Genomic DNA, 18,478 nt, shown 5'->3' with positions numbered 1-18,478 from the left:
TATAACAGCTTCAACTCTTCTGGGAAGGCTTTCCACAAGGTTTAGGAGTGTGTTTATGGGAATTTTTGACCATTCTTCCAGAAGCGCATTTGTGAGGTCAGACACTGATGTTGGACGAGAAGGCCTGGCTCGCAGTCTTCGCTCTAATTCATCCCAAAGGTGCTCTATCGGGTTGAGGTCAGGACTCTGTGCAGGCCAGTCAAGTTCTTCCACACCAAACTCGCTCATCCATGTCTTTATGGACCTTGCTTTGTGCACTGGTGCGCAGTCATGTTGGAACAGGAAGAGGCCATCCCCAAACTGTTCCCACACAGTTGGGAGCGTGGAATTGTCCAAAATATCTTGGTATGCTGAAGCATTCAGAGTTCCTTTCACTGGAACTAAGGGGCCAAGCCCAGCTCCTGAAAAACAACCCCACACCATAATCCCCCCTCCACCAAACTTCACAGTTGGCACAATGCAGTCAGACAAGTACCATTCTCCTGGCAACCGCCAAACCCAGATTCGTCCATCAGATTGCCAGATGGAGAAGCGTGATTCGTCACTCCAGAGAACGCGTCTCCACTGCTCTAGAGTCCAGTGGCGGCGTGCTTTACACCACTGCATCCGACGCTTTGCATTGCACTTGGTGATGTATGGCTTGGATGCAGCTGCTCGGCCATGGAAACCCATTCCATGAAGCTCTCTACGCACTGTTCTTGAGCTAATCTGAAGGCCACATGAACTTTGGAGGTCTGTAGCGATTGACTCTGCAGAAAGTTGCCGACCTCTGCGCACTATGCGCCTCAGCATCCGCTGACCTCGCTCTGTCATTTTACGTGGCCTACCACTTCGTGGCTGAGTTGCTGTCATTCCCAATCGCTTCCACTTTGTTATAATACCACTGACAGTTGACTGTGGAATATTTAGTAGCGAGGAAATTTCACGACTGGACTTGTTGCACAGGTGGCATCCTATCACAGTACCACGCTGGAATTCACTGAGCTCCTGAGAGCGGCCCATTCTTTCACAAATGTTTGTAGAAGCAGTCTGCATGCCTATGTGCTTCATTTTATACACCTGTGGCCATGGAAGTGATTGGAACACCTGAATTCAATTATTTGGATGGGTGAGCGAATACTTTTGGCAATATAGTGTATGTGTTCCCTTTTAATAATCGCTGGGATCAAGTCATTTATACACGATGCCGGATAGGACATACAAGACTCACACACCAATTTTTACTATCAGGAGAAAATTCACCAAAGTGCTCATCTTGTCAGAACCCACTATCCATTAAACATACGTATTTTACTGGACTGTCATACCTCTACACATCTGAGGAACCTGTATTATTCAGTTCATTCTTTTGAAAAGGTTTTTAATCAAGTGAGTCTTAAACACCTCATTTAACTTATTTAACTATTTTAAATAACGAAAACCTGGTTCCCGCCATGAATATAGCCATAGAAGCTGGCATGGCGTAAAAAATGAAAGAAACAAACAAATGCGTGGCTTTGCTATTTATTTTGTTGCATTGGTGCTAAAGAAGCCTCCTGCATTCACTAAGCAAAAAGTGAGAAAGAAATATGAAATTGCAAAACAGGTCCGTTCATTCCGGCTAAAATCACTTGGATGCACATCACATCGTATTTACGATTTACGACCTGACGAACGTCCCAGGAGGACATAAACGCACAATAAACACATTAGTCATATTGACCATGTTTCTACTAGTGTACTCAGACTTTCGACACCCACTGTATGTTATATGTTATATATTATATGGTTTTCCCCTTTTATAATCATGTAGTTACAACATCTACCAGCAGGGGCAAACTGGACCACATTTACCAGCCAAACCCTGACCACCTGGTATTAATGACATTTACCAGCATGTCTAGACCAGTGTGAAATACCTGGTTAACACACAGTCACTCATTTAACCAGCAGGAATCTCATGATGTGCCTTAAGCAACGTTTAAACTCTCCGCTCACAAATGATGTTTAAAGACTTTTCTTTGCTTCAGTCGCACAGTGAAACAGAATGATCTGAATCAGAGTGTATACTGCGCAGGGTTATTCTTCTTTTATAAACTATTTAAAACCTTTCTGGAATGTCCAGCACATAACTCAACAACATCTCACTGTAGGTGACGGTTACGGTCAAACAAACATGTCGAGGTCACTTTGTTCTTCACATATAAGAAAAATAGAGCCGTTTAATCATGATATTTCTCTTTAACTGTATTACTATTATTTTATTTAGTTACAGTAGTGGTGTTCACTAAGGCAAGCATCACTGTTATTATTGCTTATATTTAGTGATTCAAACCAACCTCTTAACCCTAAGTAGTAGACTTCATCGAGGGCGAGCACCAACTCACATTTGTTTCGATTTTTTTGCAAGTTGCATGTTGCGTTTAGTTTGTTCTTGTTTTGGCTGCAAACTGATTCTGAATGTGTGTTTGGTCAAAGGTGTCTGTGTTTAGCAAAGCCATTTTTGTCTTCAAGTTTTGCATTTTAATACTTGGCCAGATCTGAAGCAGATTAAGTTTAATGCCTTGTTCAAACAGCTCCACCCAGGGTGCCTCCTCCATCTGTTACTAGCAAAGTATAGACACCATGATGAACGCTTGTGTGTGTCGTCAAGGAAAGTGCTCTATGGAGTGGTCAAACGCAGCCAACACCACAGACGAGATCTGTTATTAGAGGCACATAAATACCGTCCAGCATTACTCTATATGAGCTGAGGGTTGTGTGGTTACTTTTAAAACGAGTAGTTACACAGCCTCAAATCCCCCAAGACTTAAAGGAACAGTTCACCCAAAAATTTAAATTTTTGAATGGTTTAATCCATGTCTTCTGAAGTGAAATGAATCTCTCTCAAATGATTTCATGACCACAGACGTCAGGGCGACAGGTCTGTAGTCATTAAGTCCTGTGATTTTGGGTTTCTGAGATCTAAAACAATTTAGTATGAAAAACACACAAAAACAGAAGAAGTCAGGATGGGGGCAAATACATTTCCACAGCACTATATATATATACATATATATATATGTTCATTCTAACTAAGACTTTGTTTTATGACTGTTTGTTAAGCACCTTCAGATATAATTTGTTTTATAGGTACTCCTTAAAAAACTTCACAATAAGGTTGTATTTGTTAACATTAATAAATGAAAAACATTAGGTATCATGAACTAAACAAAAAACAATATGTTTTTACAGCATTTATTAATCTGGTTTAATATTAATTTACAATAATACAATTGTTAATTGTTAGATCATGTTAGCTCATTATACATGAATAAATATTAACATATGCAACTTTAAATTATTTAGTTTATGTTGACATTAACATGAACCTAGATAAGTGCTGAAACAGAATTGTTGATTGTAAGTTCATGTTAATTAATGTAGTTTATTAATGTAAATGAATACAACCTTAGTGTAAATTGTTACTCTTTAAGCCTTGACTATATTTTCACCATTATTTCCCAGGAAAAGAGAGAGCCTACACTTCATTGAACACTGACCCTTATAGCGGGGCATGTTGTCACAATAGGAACCTGCCATTATAAAGCTAGTATATGCTTTAGGCTTTTCAGCCAAAGTGTAAACAATTATTATGAGGATTAAACGACAACATATAAAGCATAGAGACACTTCCCCTAATAAACAAACAAACAAATCTAATTTAAACAGTTATGAATTAGGTGTTTCTAAGCATTTTAATTTATTAATACATTTTAGGCTATTATTAGTACTATACTGTATATGTATGTGTAAATATATAACAGCCTACTGTATGATTAAGGATAGATATATAGTGTTATCTACAGTATGTAGATAGATAGCACAGAACCTTTATAATTATTTTGCATTCCCTCATGCGTCATAGTGGTCATTTAAAATGATTTGCGATGTCAGTTGTTGCGTACTATGCGTCTATACGCTGACGTGCGTTTGAATTCTCCCTCCGCGGCGCGCGTTGGCTGGCGTTCAGCCTCCGCCTCATGACGCATCAATCCCGCGATCTCGCTGCATGAGAGCGGAGGCTCGACTGTGCCGTGCCCGCTGTCAGTCGCCTCGCGCCCGGGAAGAGAAGAGCGCAGAACCCGAGGAGAGACGCGCGCCGTGGCATGTCCGGTAATGTCCACGCGTTTTATTGTTTTATTTATTTATTTATTTTAAATCGTTTTTAGGGTTTATAAACGCATGTTTACGAATAGAAACAATGTCATTTTTCTTCAAATGCAGGAATAATATCTCTGTATCCTCCTGGATGATATTTCCTTTTTTTTTTTTTTTTTTTTTTTTTAATAAATCTGTTTCTTCGGATTCAGCAGCGAAATAACTCCGCAGAAAATCTCAAATGCGTTCAGTAATAGTTCAGAATATTATTAGAGCGATGTTAAGCCACTGGGTGTTCTGTACAGTTATTTTCCTAGGCAGAGGGTTGTACACTCCGCAATACAGCCTAGTGTGTTATCTAAACACATGCATGTAAAACTGAGCTCAAGCGTTCTTTATGTTTCATTTATTTATATATATATATATATATTTGCCTGAATTGCCTCTGGGGCATATTTTTTTCCATTAAGCATTAACACATCTGTAAGTGCCATCCAGTAATATTAATTTGGGGTTTAGTGATATGTTAATTCCACTTAAAATATGATTTCTGTTAAATTGAATGCTTTTGTTATAATCAACAAATCTGTCTAAACAGTAAGCGCAGTGTAGACTGCTTCGTTGATTCGACTTTAGTGCACTTTTCAGTGTTGTTCGATTAGTTGATTCAACTTTGCACACTTGCATTGTATGTTGCTTTGTTGTTTTGACATTGCACACTTGCATTAGACCATTTCATAGATTCGACTGCGCACTTAAAGTATAGGCAGTCTGCTAATTCAACATTGCGCACTTGGAGTGTAGACAGCATCGTCCATTAGATTTAGCATAATTGTAAGTATAGACCAACTAGTTGATTCAGCTTTGCATGCTTGCAGTGTATGCAGCTTTGTTGTTTTGACATTGCACACTTGCAGTAGACCGTTTCATAGATTCGACTGCGCACTTAAAGTGTAGGCAGTCTGCTGATTTGATGTTGCACACTTGGAGTGTAGACAGCTTTGTTGATTCGATTTCTGCGTGCTTTTAATTGTAGATCGATTAGTTGATTCAACATTGTGTGCTTGCAGTGTATGTAGCTTTGTTGTTTTGACGTTGCACACTTGCATTAGACCGTTTCATAGATTCGACTGCACACTTAAAGTGTAGGCTGTCTGCTGATACGACGTTGTGCACTTGGAGTGTAGACAGCTTCGTCCATTAGATTTAGCATAATTGTAAGTATAGACCAACTAGTTGATTCAACTTTGCATGCTTGCAGTGTATGTAGCTTCATTGTTGCACGCTTGCAGTGTATGTAGCTTCGTTGTTGCACGCTTGCAGTGTACGTAGCTTTGTTGTTGAGCGCTTGCAGTGTATGCAGCATCGTTTTTGCACGCTTGCAGTGTATGTAGCTTCGTTGTTGCGTGCTTGCAGTGTATGTAGCTTCGTTGTTGCACGCTTGCAGTGTATGTAGCTTCGTTGTTGCGCGCTTGCAGTGTATGTAGCTTCGTTGTTGCGTGCTTGCAGTATATGTAACTCCGTTGTTGCACGCTTGCAGTGTATGTAGCTTCGTTGTTGCGCGCTTGCAGTGTATGTAGCTTCGTTGTTGCGTGCTTGCAGTATATGTAACTCCGTTGTTGCACGCTTGCAGTGTATGTAGCTTCGTTGTTGCGCGCTTGCAATGTACATAGCTTAATTGTTGCGCGCTTGCAGTGTATGTAGCTTCGTTTTTGCGAGCTTGCAACATACGTAGCTTCGTTGTTGAGTGCTTGCAGTGTACATAGCTACGTTGTTGCGCACTTGCAGAGTACGTAGTTTCGTTGTTGCGCGCTTGCAGTGTACGTAGCTTTGTTGTTGCGCGCCTGCAGTGTATGTAGCTTTGTTGTTGCACGCTTGCAGTGTACGTAGCTTCGTTGTTGCGCGCTTGCAGTGTATGTAGCTTCGTTGTTGCGCTCTTGCACTGTATGTAGCTTCGTTGTTGCGCGCTTGCAGTGTACGTAGCTTCGTTGTTGCATGCTTGCAGTGTACGTAGCTTCGTTGTTGCACGCTTGCAGTGTACGTAGCTTCGTTGTTGCGCGCTTGCAATGTGTGTAGCTTCATTGTTGAGCGCTTGCAGTGTATGCAGCATCGTTGTTGCGTGCTTGCAGTGTACATAGCTTCGGTTTTGCACGCTTGCAGTGTATGTAACTTCGTTGTTGCGTGCTTGCAGTGTATGTAACTTTGTTGTTGCGCGCTTGCAGGGTATGTAGCTTCGTTGTTGCGTGCTTGCATTGTATGTAGCTTTGTTGTTTTGTCATTGCAGCCTTAAACCACTTCATAGATTCGACTGCGCACTTAAAGTGTAGGCAGTTTGTTGATTCGATGTTGCGCACTTGGAGTGTAGACAGCTTTATTGATTACATTTTGGCATACTTCTAAGTGTAGACCGATTAGTTGATTCAATTTGTGTATGCACGTAGCTTTGTTGTTTTGACGTTGTACACTTGAAAAAGACAGCTTCATAGATTTGACTGCAAGCTTGCAGTGTTGGCAGTTTGCTGATTCAACATTGCGCACTTAGAGTGTAGACAGCTTCATTGATTTGATTTCACATACTTTAAGACTGATTAGTTGATATAACTTCGCTCTCTTGCAGTGTATACAGGGAGTGTATTTATTGAGAGCCCGTGGCGTGTCTGATCATATAGATCTGTATTTTTTGCATTCCAAAAATCTCTTTAAGAATGCAACTGATTGCAAATCAATATTTTGTATTGATCCAGAGATGGAGGGCTCTCCTCTACTAGACTGTGTGTGAATGTGGACAGAATAAGTCAGTTCAGGCCGTGTTCCATAGGATTCAACTGCCTGTTAATTGGGAATGTGATGTACAGGGCTCAGTTTTGTATGAATGGTTGTGTATGAAAGCTGCATGTTTTCATTGCTTTGGTCAGTTTAAGCATTTAAGAAGGTTTAGCCCATCTGTACCTAATTAGTGGTCTTGAGTCTAAGTGCAGGACTGGTCGTATGTCACCGTTGTTAAGCTGATTCATACTTTGAAACATTAGAGCAGATGAAACTTGTGCACATGGTGATATTGAGGTTGAATGAATCAAGAGTGAGAGGGAAAAGTCATTGTGAGTTTTATGTAAGCTTCTTTGTATAACTCTTTATGTAAATCTCAGACTTGTATTTCACCCAATGAATTGGAGTGATCTTAGTGAGGTTTATTTAACTGAAAACATACTTTTCTTGTGGTAGTTATTTTTAGAAATAAATGTTCAAAGATTCAAGGCTGATTTTCATTGAAGTAATGATGGATTTTCAAAGTGAGATCATTCATAGTCATTTCTGAGATGAAATTGTATAAAGATGTTCAGAATGATGTATCTGCTTCTCAGAGAAAAGATGGAAAAGTATAAAGGAAGAATGTTAAATATATGGGTCTCTGCCAGCATCCTTTCCTCTCATTGTGTGATGTTGAGCAGATCTGTAGGGCCATTTACTCATTTTGTTGCTAGCTGCGGTTGAGTTTGACCTACATTTCTACACAAGACCATTAGAGTACATGGAATCAGTTTGACAGAATGCAATTGCATTATTCCTGTGGTTTCTACTGCTGCTCTGACTGTTTAAATGCTCACATAACTATCAACACTCATGTATGACTGGCAATTTGCCTTGTCAGTCACAGATTGGATAATATTTCAAAAATACGATTGCAACAACTAGATTTGTACATTTTTCTGAAGAAAATGTGAGTGACCCTTGCTCGTGCAAAACTCACTGCCTCAACGCTTGTGTATGTTTTGCCAGAGCATTGCTAGGAGGTTGCTAAGGTGTTCTGAGTGGGTTTTAGCAATGTGGTTACTGGTCCAAGTAAAAAAATAAATAAAATAAAAATCTTTACGATAGTGATTCTCAAGAAACCTGTGAGGAAAATGTCCTGGTCCTATTTAACTCCAAAATCAAAAGAAACAAATATGAAATTATATTTTTAATATAGAAAACAAAGCCTACTTTTAGAGCTATAAATGTTTTTACATTCTGATGTTAATTTTTATGAAAATTATGCACATTTTCCCCCTAATTCTCATTACATACATTAAAAAATATATATACATGGTTTCATTTATAAAGTGTTTTTTCAGCATAGAAGTGATGAAAAACAATATTGCTATATTGAAAAAAAAAATGTATGTATATTTTTATATATATATATATATATATATTGCACAAATGCATTTTTTTTTACGGTAATGACAATTTGAACGTATAATGTGCTTGAGTGTCATGATGCAAAAAAATTCTGAACAGTCCAAAATGCTGGCTTCATTTTGTTTATGCAAATTATAATTTCATGTATTATTTGGGTTAAACCCTTTAAGCTCTGAAGGTGTTTTTAAAGATTTCCTGTTTCAGTGGCATTCCTAAAATTAAAGGCTTGTAACTCGACAAAAAAAAAAAAACAAAAACAAAAAACAAGGAGGGAAGTATTTGGTATCATTGTAAAGAAAACTTTATAGATTATGATACAATCTGAGACTCTCAGCCTAAGAAACTGCAGGAAAAAAATTACACAAATTTGTTTACTTTTTTCTTATTTTTCAGATTTGTCATTATATATCTCTGGGTGTAAATAAGGTGGTGCTGAAAAACTGCTTTTGTTTTGTTTCCAATCATGTCAGCTGTAACTGAGTAATTTTGTGTTGACACGACAAAGCAATCAAAAGTTATAACATTACAAATATAATTTATTATAGTGTCCAAAAACACCTCCAAACAAATAAAACATAATAATTGTACATAAGAACTAATTACACATGCAAACACAACAATGACTAAAGGTTTGCATAGCATGCAGACATGATTTTAGTAATGAGATTTCACAGAATGAGTTTCATTCTGTGTCATTTGAGTCATCATTGAGTCTGTGTCATGTATTTGGCGCCATCTCCTGGTGGTCATATGTAACATTGTGCTTCATGTGGATTATCTAATGATCTATGCATCTGATTATCTTGTGTGTGGACTCGTTTGAAAGATAATCACATCCTTTAAGTAATGGTATGTGATATTTTATGTTCTGTTCATTTTTCGTGAAGTTATAAGTGAAAACGCGACATATAAGCAACACCAACATAATTGTCAAAGACATATACTTAGCTATTACTCGCTATATTTTTGTCTGTGAGTAAAACAAATAGGCTGGTTGTATTCTACTCTTTGAGAGATTTCCAACAACATATGACACATGACTATTTGATCAGTTTGTTTTTTACTGATTACAATAATATATATAGTGCAATTGTTTTTATAAACGATCAAAACGGAACACTTCTGATTGATCTGCAAATTTCAAAGCACTTGTTCAGTTTTGGTCATAATGTCTACATGCATTGTAGCAAAGTAGAGCTTCTAAGCTTTCAAACAATACCTATTTTGTGTTGGTCAAGACTGTAGTTATTAATATATTGACGATTATTTGGGCGCCGGCAGGCCCATCCGAGCTTAAAGGGTTAACTATGCCCAGGACATTTCCTAAAAAAAAAAACATTTTGTCTATGGGATGCTCAAACAAACAAATAAATGTTCTGAATGCGTCACAGTGTTTACACTCTTGAGGAAGTCAAATTACCAGTGAATTACTTAAAGTTGACTCAGGGATATGAGAAGTATTTCAACATGCAAAAAAATAACACAGGCTGATTTATGTAGCTAGCCCTTGGCATCAACGTTTGAGTCAGTCGTGACAAACAATGTGTGTAAAGAGTGATAATTGCTTTTCTGTTAGCATGCTCGAACGTTGTCTTGGTGGCCATTGGCATTCAGCGTGAGGTTTAGATTGCGACAGCTGCATTTGTTGGCATGCTGAAATGACTGTCAGAAGAAATGTATGTGGCATACAGTAATGCACTCTTGTTTAGATGTCAGTGTGTGTTTAGGGCTGGACATCAAACCTTCTGAGATCTTGGAGTTCTTGTGCTGTGACGTTATTAGAATACTGTGTTTCTACCTCGCTAAATATAAACCTCTGTGTGTATGAGCTACAACATACAGATATATTAACACACACACTGTTTATTAGAGTTGTTGCTGTCTGTTTAACTCTCAGGAGAGTTCCAGTTCTGCTCCACAAATGGAGATGTTTGTTATAACATGCTTCAGTTTAATCATGCAAGTGGGTAAAACAGCACTTAGTGGAGGAGCAAGTGTTATTGGGTAATTATTGACCTTTGTTGGTGTGATGCTTCACATTCACACAGAAATACTTGCATTTTATACTGGCTTTAAGTCATCGTGTTGACATTGTGTTAACTGCTTAAGGGCACAGTAACTTAGTGTATGCAAACTTCTGACCCACTGGAATTGTGATATAGTCAATTAAAAGTGAAACATCTGTCTGTAAACAATTGTTGGACAAATTACTCATGTCATGCACAAAGTAGATGTCCTAAACAACTTGCCAAAACAATAGTTTGCTAATATTAAATCTGTGGAGTGGTTAAAAAAATTAGTTTTAATGACTTCATCTGTATATGTCACAGTTTGGTTATGTTTGCTTGAAATTCAACCCAAAAATGTATTATAAGTAGGGCTGTGAATTGACTAACATTTCTAACTAAGCGCACAGTTTTCTGTGATTAATCGTGATTAATCATGGTACATTAACACAAACATTAAATGTATACTTTGTCTCCAAGAACTTGCAAGAAATTGGTTTGTCATCATATATTTTAATTATTTTATTATGGACATGTTAAAATGTTCGAGGTTTTTTTTGCAGATAAAGTTAAAGCTACACTATGAAACTTTAGAAGCCCTCTAGTGGTCGATGCATAAAACTGCAAGTTACTTGCGGAGGAACACTTTATGTCATGAGTAATGTTCGATTCATTAAAGCATGACAACCGATATGAGCTTCAACAACCCAACCAAAAATCATATCCGAGCAGTATAGCATGTAAACATCTTTGTCAAACAGTTAAATCCACTGCTGTCCTGACTCCTGAAACCGCAACTGCACTGATTGAACAGCTGTTGCACTCGCTTCCCGCTTCTTTCTCCGCTTACAGATATGACGTAAACACACAAGAACAAATGACGTATGCCTGCGATTTCACGCCAAATCCGACCCGACAGTTCAAAGTAAAAATCATTATTGTAGGCTTACCGTAGCGAATCGGGGTAAGACAAGGCCATGGTTTTGATCATGGATTGTTTATGTACTCACTCAATAACGAACTTTTGTTAATTGTAACCAAAAAAATCGTACGTAGTGCAGCTTTAACTAGACACATTTTTACAGGTATAAACAAAGTACATGTAAACATGCCATAAAATAGTGGACATGCTGTAGTTAAAAGTAGCGTTTTCCAGTTGACTTTTATTATTAATAGGATCAAATGGGCAGATTCAATTCATTTCAAACTTTATTTGCAAGAGAAACATAAGTGTGCATTGCCGATGCATTATTAAACATTTAAAATATCAAAACTATTGTTTTCTCTGGCTGCCGTTCAGTCTCAACACGCTGGGTTCGCGTTTGGCACTGGTTCAGATAAAAGTGAGTGAGCATTTTTGGGGTGATTCGAAGGGATACGGCAGCTTGCCGTATCTTTCCCACACCTGGCTCGCCACCTGCGGGTGAAGTCTCAATTCTCCGTATAGTAAATCTACTCCTGTGTTTATTATATCCGGGACATGCGTCGCGCATTAGTGCAGTTTCAAGAAGTGAAAAAAAAGGGGGCCTGGGTAGCTACCACCCCTGGAGTCGTGACTTCGACTCGAGTGACTCCAGCCGGGTCTCCTAAGCAACCAAATTGGCCCGGTTGCTAGGGAGGGTAGAGTCACATGGGGTAACCTCCTCGTGGTCGCTATAATGTGGTTCTCGCTCGCGGTGGGGCGTGTGGTGAGTTGTGCGTGGATGCCGCGGGGAATAGCGCGAAGCCTCCACACGTGCTAGGTCTCCATGGTAACGCGCTCAACAAGCACGTGATAAGATGCGCAGATTGACGGTCTCAGACGCGGAGGCAACTGAGATTCGTCCTCCGCCACCCGGACTGAGGCGAGTCACTACGCCACCACGAGGACTTAGAGCGCATTGGGAATTGGGCATTCCAAATTGGGGAGAAAAAGGAGAGAAAAAAGTGAGAAAAAAAATACTGCATTATTGCATTATTTTTTTTTTTAAATCGCAGAAATTAACATTAAATTATATAATTAATTTACAATAAATTAACATAAGTTAAATGTCCCTGCCCTATTTATAAGTGAAATAACTTTGTGCCGATACCTCATTTTGATCAAATTAAATAATTTACAAATAAAAGGTACGTCATCTCATTTCTATCTCATCTCTTTTTTCTCTTTTTATTTGGAACTGAATAGACACCTTATTATTTACAACAAATTACTGATACTGTAAGTCTGACATCAGTGCAAAAACAGCTTCACATTATGAAACACTAGTTTAAAACAATAATAGAACGGATGATTCAGACTCTATATACTAATTGGATGAGCCACATTTGACATAGTTGTAAAATAGTTGCTATACACATACTTGTGACTGATCAGTTGAATTTAATTGTAATGCACAAACTGCTTGGCAGCTGTAAACAGCCTACAGTTACAAAGTGTTTATTTCAGAAACGAGCGGTGCATTGTGATGCATCCAAAGAAAACCATTCTAATAGAGCGCAAAAGTCTGGTTCTGGAAGTAAAAATCCTATAAATTTTTCCCCATAGTACATCGTTTTCTGTATGGTATCAGATTTTTTTTAAATGGTGCCACAGAAATACGGTATAGCAGAATGTCACATTTGGGTGACGTGTCTGTTTGTCTAGATTATTCTGAATGCTGCTCTCTGTGTTTTGTAAATTCACTGTTGTGACCTTCTGAGAATGTAATCTTTCACAGCCCATATTATTCCTAACAGAGCGCAACATGGAGTTCCTTAAAGCACAGGCTGAGAGGCCCACATCGTCGTCTTTTCATATACGATAAAAGGGGTTTTGGATGATAGCTTGTGTCTCATGATGTCACCTGATGTTTAAAACATGAATTTATCTGTTGTTTCAGTGTAACTGGCCATGACTGTGAAAGCAGACAACCTCAGGACACCACAGGCCCGACGCCACTCGACAGCACCAGGTCAGTGTGGGATTCATAATACTTTACACTTATAGTGTACAAGTTGGTGTGGCATGAGTTTTCTTAAAGCAATGAAAGCACATATCCCATGTGAGAACTATTAGATATGTTGATAAACTGTTATTTAATATCAAATTAACATAGCATGACAAGTATCTAGTTTTAAACACATCAAACATCTGCCCCCCCCCCCCCCCCCAAAAATTAAATAATTTAATCTTGTCCCACCTCAGAGGTCTTAAACTTCTCAACTGTTTCCAACTGCAACTAACAATTATTTTTATAATCGATTAATCTGTGAATTATTTATTTGATTAATCGAAAAAAAAAGCTCAATTAAAGGTCCAGTATTTTATAATAAATACAGTATGTTTATTTGAGTGCTGAAATGTGCTTCTTTTCCTGTCAAAATGCATTTATTTCCTTCTTATGAAAGAAAAGAAAATATAATGTAACAATATAATGCTTTATTAACATTTTCCAAACAACGCCTTCCACGCGGTAAAAACGGTAAATGCGTTAATCGCGATTAAGAAAAATTAACGCGTTAAACTGTAATTAAACGTATGCGCTAATACGTTAATTTTGACTGCTCTTGAAAATATGCATTTATGTTTGTATGCTATAAAATGTTTACAAAAAGATTTAAAATATAAATGTTACAATGCAAATTTTACACACACAAAAAACATGCAACTACTATTATTTCTTACTATGATATTATACTATACTTACTATAATAATAATATTTCCTCTATACAATTATTTATTTTATCAATCGAATAACTTGCAGATAAAAAACAGTTTTAAATTTTTTTTTATTTGAAAATGACACAATTATGATTGTATGCTATACATTGCATAACAATAGGTTTAAATATAAATTTTACAGTATAAATTGCATATAATTTTTCACACACAACAAAACAAGCAAAAACGCTTGTTCACAGGGACACTTTAAACCACTCTAATCTAAACGAATGAAACTGGTAAAATCTGCAGGAACATACAGTACATATGTTCCCTTCTCTAAATGTAGTAGTAACACTTTTCTGTAGCCTGATGTCTTTATTCTATTAATATAATATAAGAGACTATTTGTTATAATCCCATGCCATTTACTGTTCTTATAAAATATAATGAAATTTAACACAGACTCGTGTGCAGTAAAGACAGAGTTTTGTGAAATGGAAATACGTGTATGACTTTGAATTCATAACATTTAAACATTATAGAAAATATCAGTATAATGTAAGTTATGCAGTGTTGAGAAGTAACTCTCAAGCACATCAGACAGCACATTTTCATTATTCATCATTATAGATTGATATCTATATTTGTTATTGAATAGTTGTTGCTGCACTGTTTCCAGCTATTCAAATCATACAACGTCATCATCTATTTAATGATGAAACTGTATCCCGAGTTTCACTTTTAAACCAAAGAGAGAGTTTCATGCTCTTTCTCAAAAGTCAGTAATTGACATTATGTAACTTGATTTCATGATGAAGACCTATTAATAACATACCACTGAAATAAACCCACATGATGAAAATAGCACAGCAGCCACTGACATAAACTGTGCTTGAAAGACATGTGACACAAGTCATGAGGGTCTTTTTTTAAACGACTCTGTTATGATACTCACAGACTGGATTTGAAGTTCTTTATGAATTTATGGAACAATGAGCCAAAAAAAGAAGACTTTATACATTTTGCATAAAGAAAATAGTCTAAGTACCAGTAAAGATTTTGCATATCAATTAAGTACATTCCCCCCCCCACCCCTCAATTGTGTGTAAATACTACACAATAAAAATAATTGCCCCAAAATAGTGATTTCAGCTTGTCCCCCCTCAGAGGTCATGACCTTCTTGACTGTTTCAAACTAGTGCTGTAGCTAATGATTATTTTAATGATTAATCTGTCGATTAATCGGATAAATATTCGATTAATCGGATAAGCTACATTTTAATTTCTGATATTTTATTAATAAATAAAATGTTTATTAAAAAATATAAAATTATGATTACAGATATATATTGTAAAAAAATATTTAAAATATCAATGTGAAAATATACAGTAAATTGCATATGATTTTACACACACACACACACACACACAAAAACAAGTAGTTCGTTTAACACACACAAATTGTCTAAAAATAGTGATTTCAGCTTGTCCCACCTCAGAGGTCATGACCTTCTTGACTGTTTCCAACTAGTGTTGTAGCTAATGATTATTTTAATAATTAATCTGTCGATTAATCGGATAAATATTCGATTAATCAAATAAAAAAGCTACATTTTAATTTCTGATATTTTATTAATAAATAAAATATTTTTATTAAAAAATATAAAATTATGATTACAGATATACATTGTAAAAAATATTTAAAATATCAATGTGAAAATATACAGTAAATTGCATATGATTTTACACACACACACACACACACACACACACAAAAACAAGTAGTTCGTTTAACACACACAAATTGTCTAAAAATAGTGATTTCAGCTTGTCCCACCTCAGAGGTCATGACCTTCTGGACTGTTTCCAACTAGTGCTGTAGCTAATGATTATTTTGATAATCAATTAATCTGTCGATTAATCGGGTAAATCTTCAATTAATCTGATAATTTCCGATATTTTATTAATAAATACAATATTTTTATTTGAAAATATACAATTATGATTACAGCTATACATTGTAAACAAAAAGATTTAAAATATTAATGTTGCAATATACAGTAAATTGCATATGATTTTACACACATGCAAAAAACAAATTTTACATGCATAAATTGTCTTTGCCTCCTCCCTCCCCCTCAAAATAGTGATTTCAGCTTGTCCCACCTCAGAGGTCATGACCTTCTTGACTGTTTCCAACTAGTGCTGTAGCTAATGATTATTTTAATAATTAATCTGTCGATTAATCGGATAAATATTCGATTAATCGGATAAAAAAGCTACATTTTAATTTCTGATATTTTATTAATAAATAAAATATTTTTATTAAAAAATATAAAATTATGATTACAGATATACATAGTAAAAAAATATTTAAAATATCAATGTTACAGTATACAGTAAATTGCACATGATTTTACACACACACAAAAATAAATAGTTCGTTTAACACACATAAATTGTCTAAAAATAGTGATTTCAGCTTGTCCCACCTCAGAGGTCATGACCTTCTCGACTGTTTGCAACTAGTGCTGTAGCTAATGATTATTTTAATAATCAATGAATCTGTCGATTAATCTGATAAATCTTCGATTAATTGGATAAAAAAAGCTACATTTTAATTTCCGATATTTTATTAATACAATATTTTTATTCAAAAATATAAAATTATGATTACAGCTATACATTGTAAAAAAAAAAAAAAAATTCAAATATTAACACACACACACACACACACAAAAAAACAAGCATTCACACACATAAATTGCCTTTGCCCCCCCCCCAATTGGTAATTCATTAATGAATGAATATGTCATTCGTTGCTGTATGCTGGCAGAGTTTTGGAGAGATTGAGTCATCGTGAAGAGAAATACATCCCGCAGAAGTCTCCTGAACACACACATAGAAGATGATGGAGTGTAAAATCACTCTGCTGGACAGCACAGACTACACCTGCACTGTAGAGGTATGTTTGGATGTTTGATAAGATCTACTTCTACCTTTTGTATAATAATCTAAAGGGCTGAAATGATGTTTAATGCATAGAACGTGCATGTAACCAAAATGGACCCTTTTTACTTTATAAATGCATGTTCTTGGTCTTATTGTGAACAATTCATCAGTAAACATTATTGCAAAGAAAACTAAAAGTAATGAAACGACTTGTAATGAGTCTATGCAGGCTATTGATTACGTGAGCTAATTGTCAAACAGACATTGTTTTAGACTGCTGTTGTAGGTAATTTAACCTTTCTGAATACGTATCAATAATGAACTGTAATTTAATGCCAGTTAGGGTTAAAGGTGCTGTAAGCGATTTTTATCATGTAAAGGTATGCAAAAAAATTTATTACTCCCACTAATGACGCAATTGATTGTCAGTCACTTTGCACGTTCTCATATTGTAGTTGCAGTAAATTATTGAGGCTTAATGCCATTTTTATGCCGTGTTGTTCATAACAGTTGTCAGTTGAGGGTGCTATTTTGCTGCTGTTGTTTTTGACGACCGTTTCTGCAAGATGTCGGTCTCAAAGCTCATTTGGTATCTTTGGAGTGGGGGTTTTGGAAAAAAAGGGGGCGTGGCTAATTCAACGGCTCAGTCTTGACAGCTCGTGGAAATTCTTGAACGGCAAAAATCGCTTACAGCGATTTAATGTAGTAAAAGTTATGGCAGTAATAGCAAATAACGCTAGATTTAAAAAAAGACTGGTTAACATTTGGGTAGCGTGTTGATGCTCTGGAAGGTGAACTTGACCTTTGACCTTTAACCTCCACCTTCTGATCATGCAGTCTCTTTAAAAATGCATGTCTGCAGTGTTTTCACTTTAAATAATACACCCTTTCAGTCAGAAATACATCACATTATGGAATTAAAATGGGTTGCAAATGACATTAAATGTTGACTGTATGTCGGTGCTGGAAAACTTTCAAATCTTTCTATGAATAGTGAATTAATAGTGAATCGTGGTGTTAAGCAGTAGCAGATACTGCAGTATTTTGTGGAGGCATGTCATGTTTATATAGTGTTGTTTAGCTTGTAGTTAAATACTTCACATCAGACTTGACTGCTAAAGTGTTTATACCAAGACATGTGGCACATGTTGTCTTTAAAACAGTCTCGTGCATGTTTTAAATCTGTGTCCTCTGACGGAGATTACACATCCACAGCTGTTGTTTAGACTGTGGATTTAATTGCACAGTGTGAAGTTTATAAAGAGCAGCACAAAGAGTTTAAGACGATGCACAGTGTGAGGGCACAAACGGTCAGATCATGAGTTTTATTTTTTAGCACGAATGCCTCATGTATTTGATTTTACAGTCCTGTCTTAGTGAATAAGCCTTTCTGTCTGTTTGTTGTCAACAGAAACGAGCGAAAGGACAGGCGCTGTATGATAAAGTTTGCGATCACCTCAATCTTCTGGAGAAAGATTACTTCGGCATCACGTACCGGGACGCTGAAAGCCAAAAAGTTTGTGTTTAGCTTTTCTTCTTCAATACTGATTTCACGTGTCACATTCTGATGTTTCGACTAATAAAAACCTCTTGCTT

The 18,478-nt window shown here is 36.5% G+C and overlaps 1 protein-coding gene across 3 annotated transcripts in view; it reads left to right on the top strand.

Moving 5' to 3' along the window:
• Nucleotides 1–18,478, top strand: part of LOC127443010 (band 4.1-like protein 3) — an 83,590-nt gene that overhangs the window by 13,692 nt on the left and 51,420 nt on the right. For 2 of the 3 annotated variants that reach the window (XM_051701473.1, XM_051701472.1), the window contains exons 2-4: nt 13,193–13,237; nt 16,767–16,895; nt 18,294–18,398. In XM_051701473.1, coding sequence (XP_051557433.1) covers nt 16,839–16,895; nt 18,294–18,398 — 162 coding nt within the window. In that variant the 5' untranslated portion in view covers nt 13,193–13,237; nt 16,767–16,838. Of the gene's footprint in view, nt 1–13,165; nt 13,238–16,766; nt 16,896–18,293; nt 18,399–18,478 lie in introns of all 3 variants that reach the window. The other variant, XM_051701471.1, reaches the window with a different exon arrangement.

Source organism: Myxocyprinus asiaticus, chromosome 6 (genome assembly GCF_019703515.2).
Source record: "Myxocyprinus asiaticus isolate MX2 ecotype Aquarium Trade chromosome 6, UBuf_Myxa_2, whole genome shotgun sequence".
Taxonomy (NCBI): domain Eukaryota; kingdom Metazoa; phylum Chordata; class Actinopteri; order Cypriniformes; family Catostomidae; genus Myxocyprinus; species Myxocyprinus asiaticus.
Note: the sequence above shows the minus strand (reverse complement) of the source record. Positions and strands in the feature narration are given on the sequence as shown.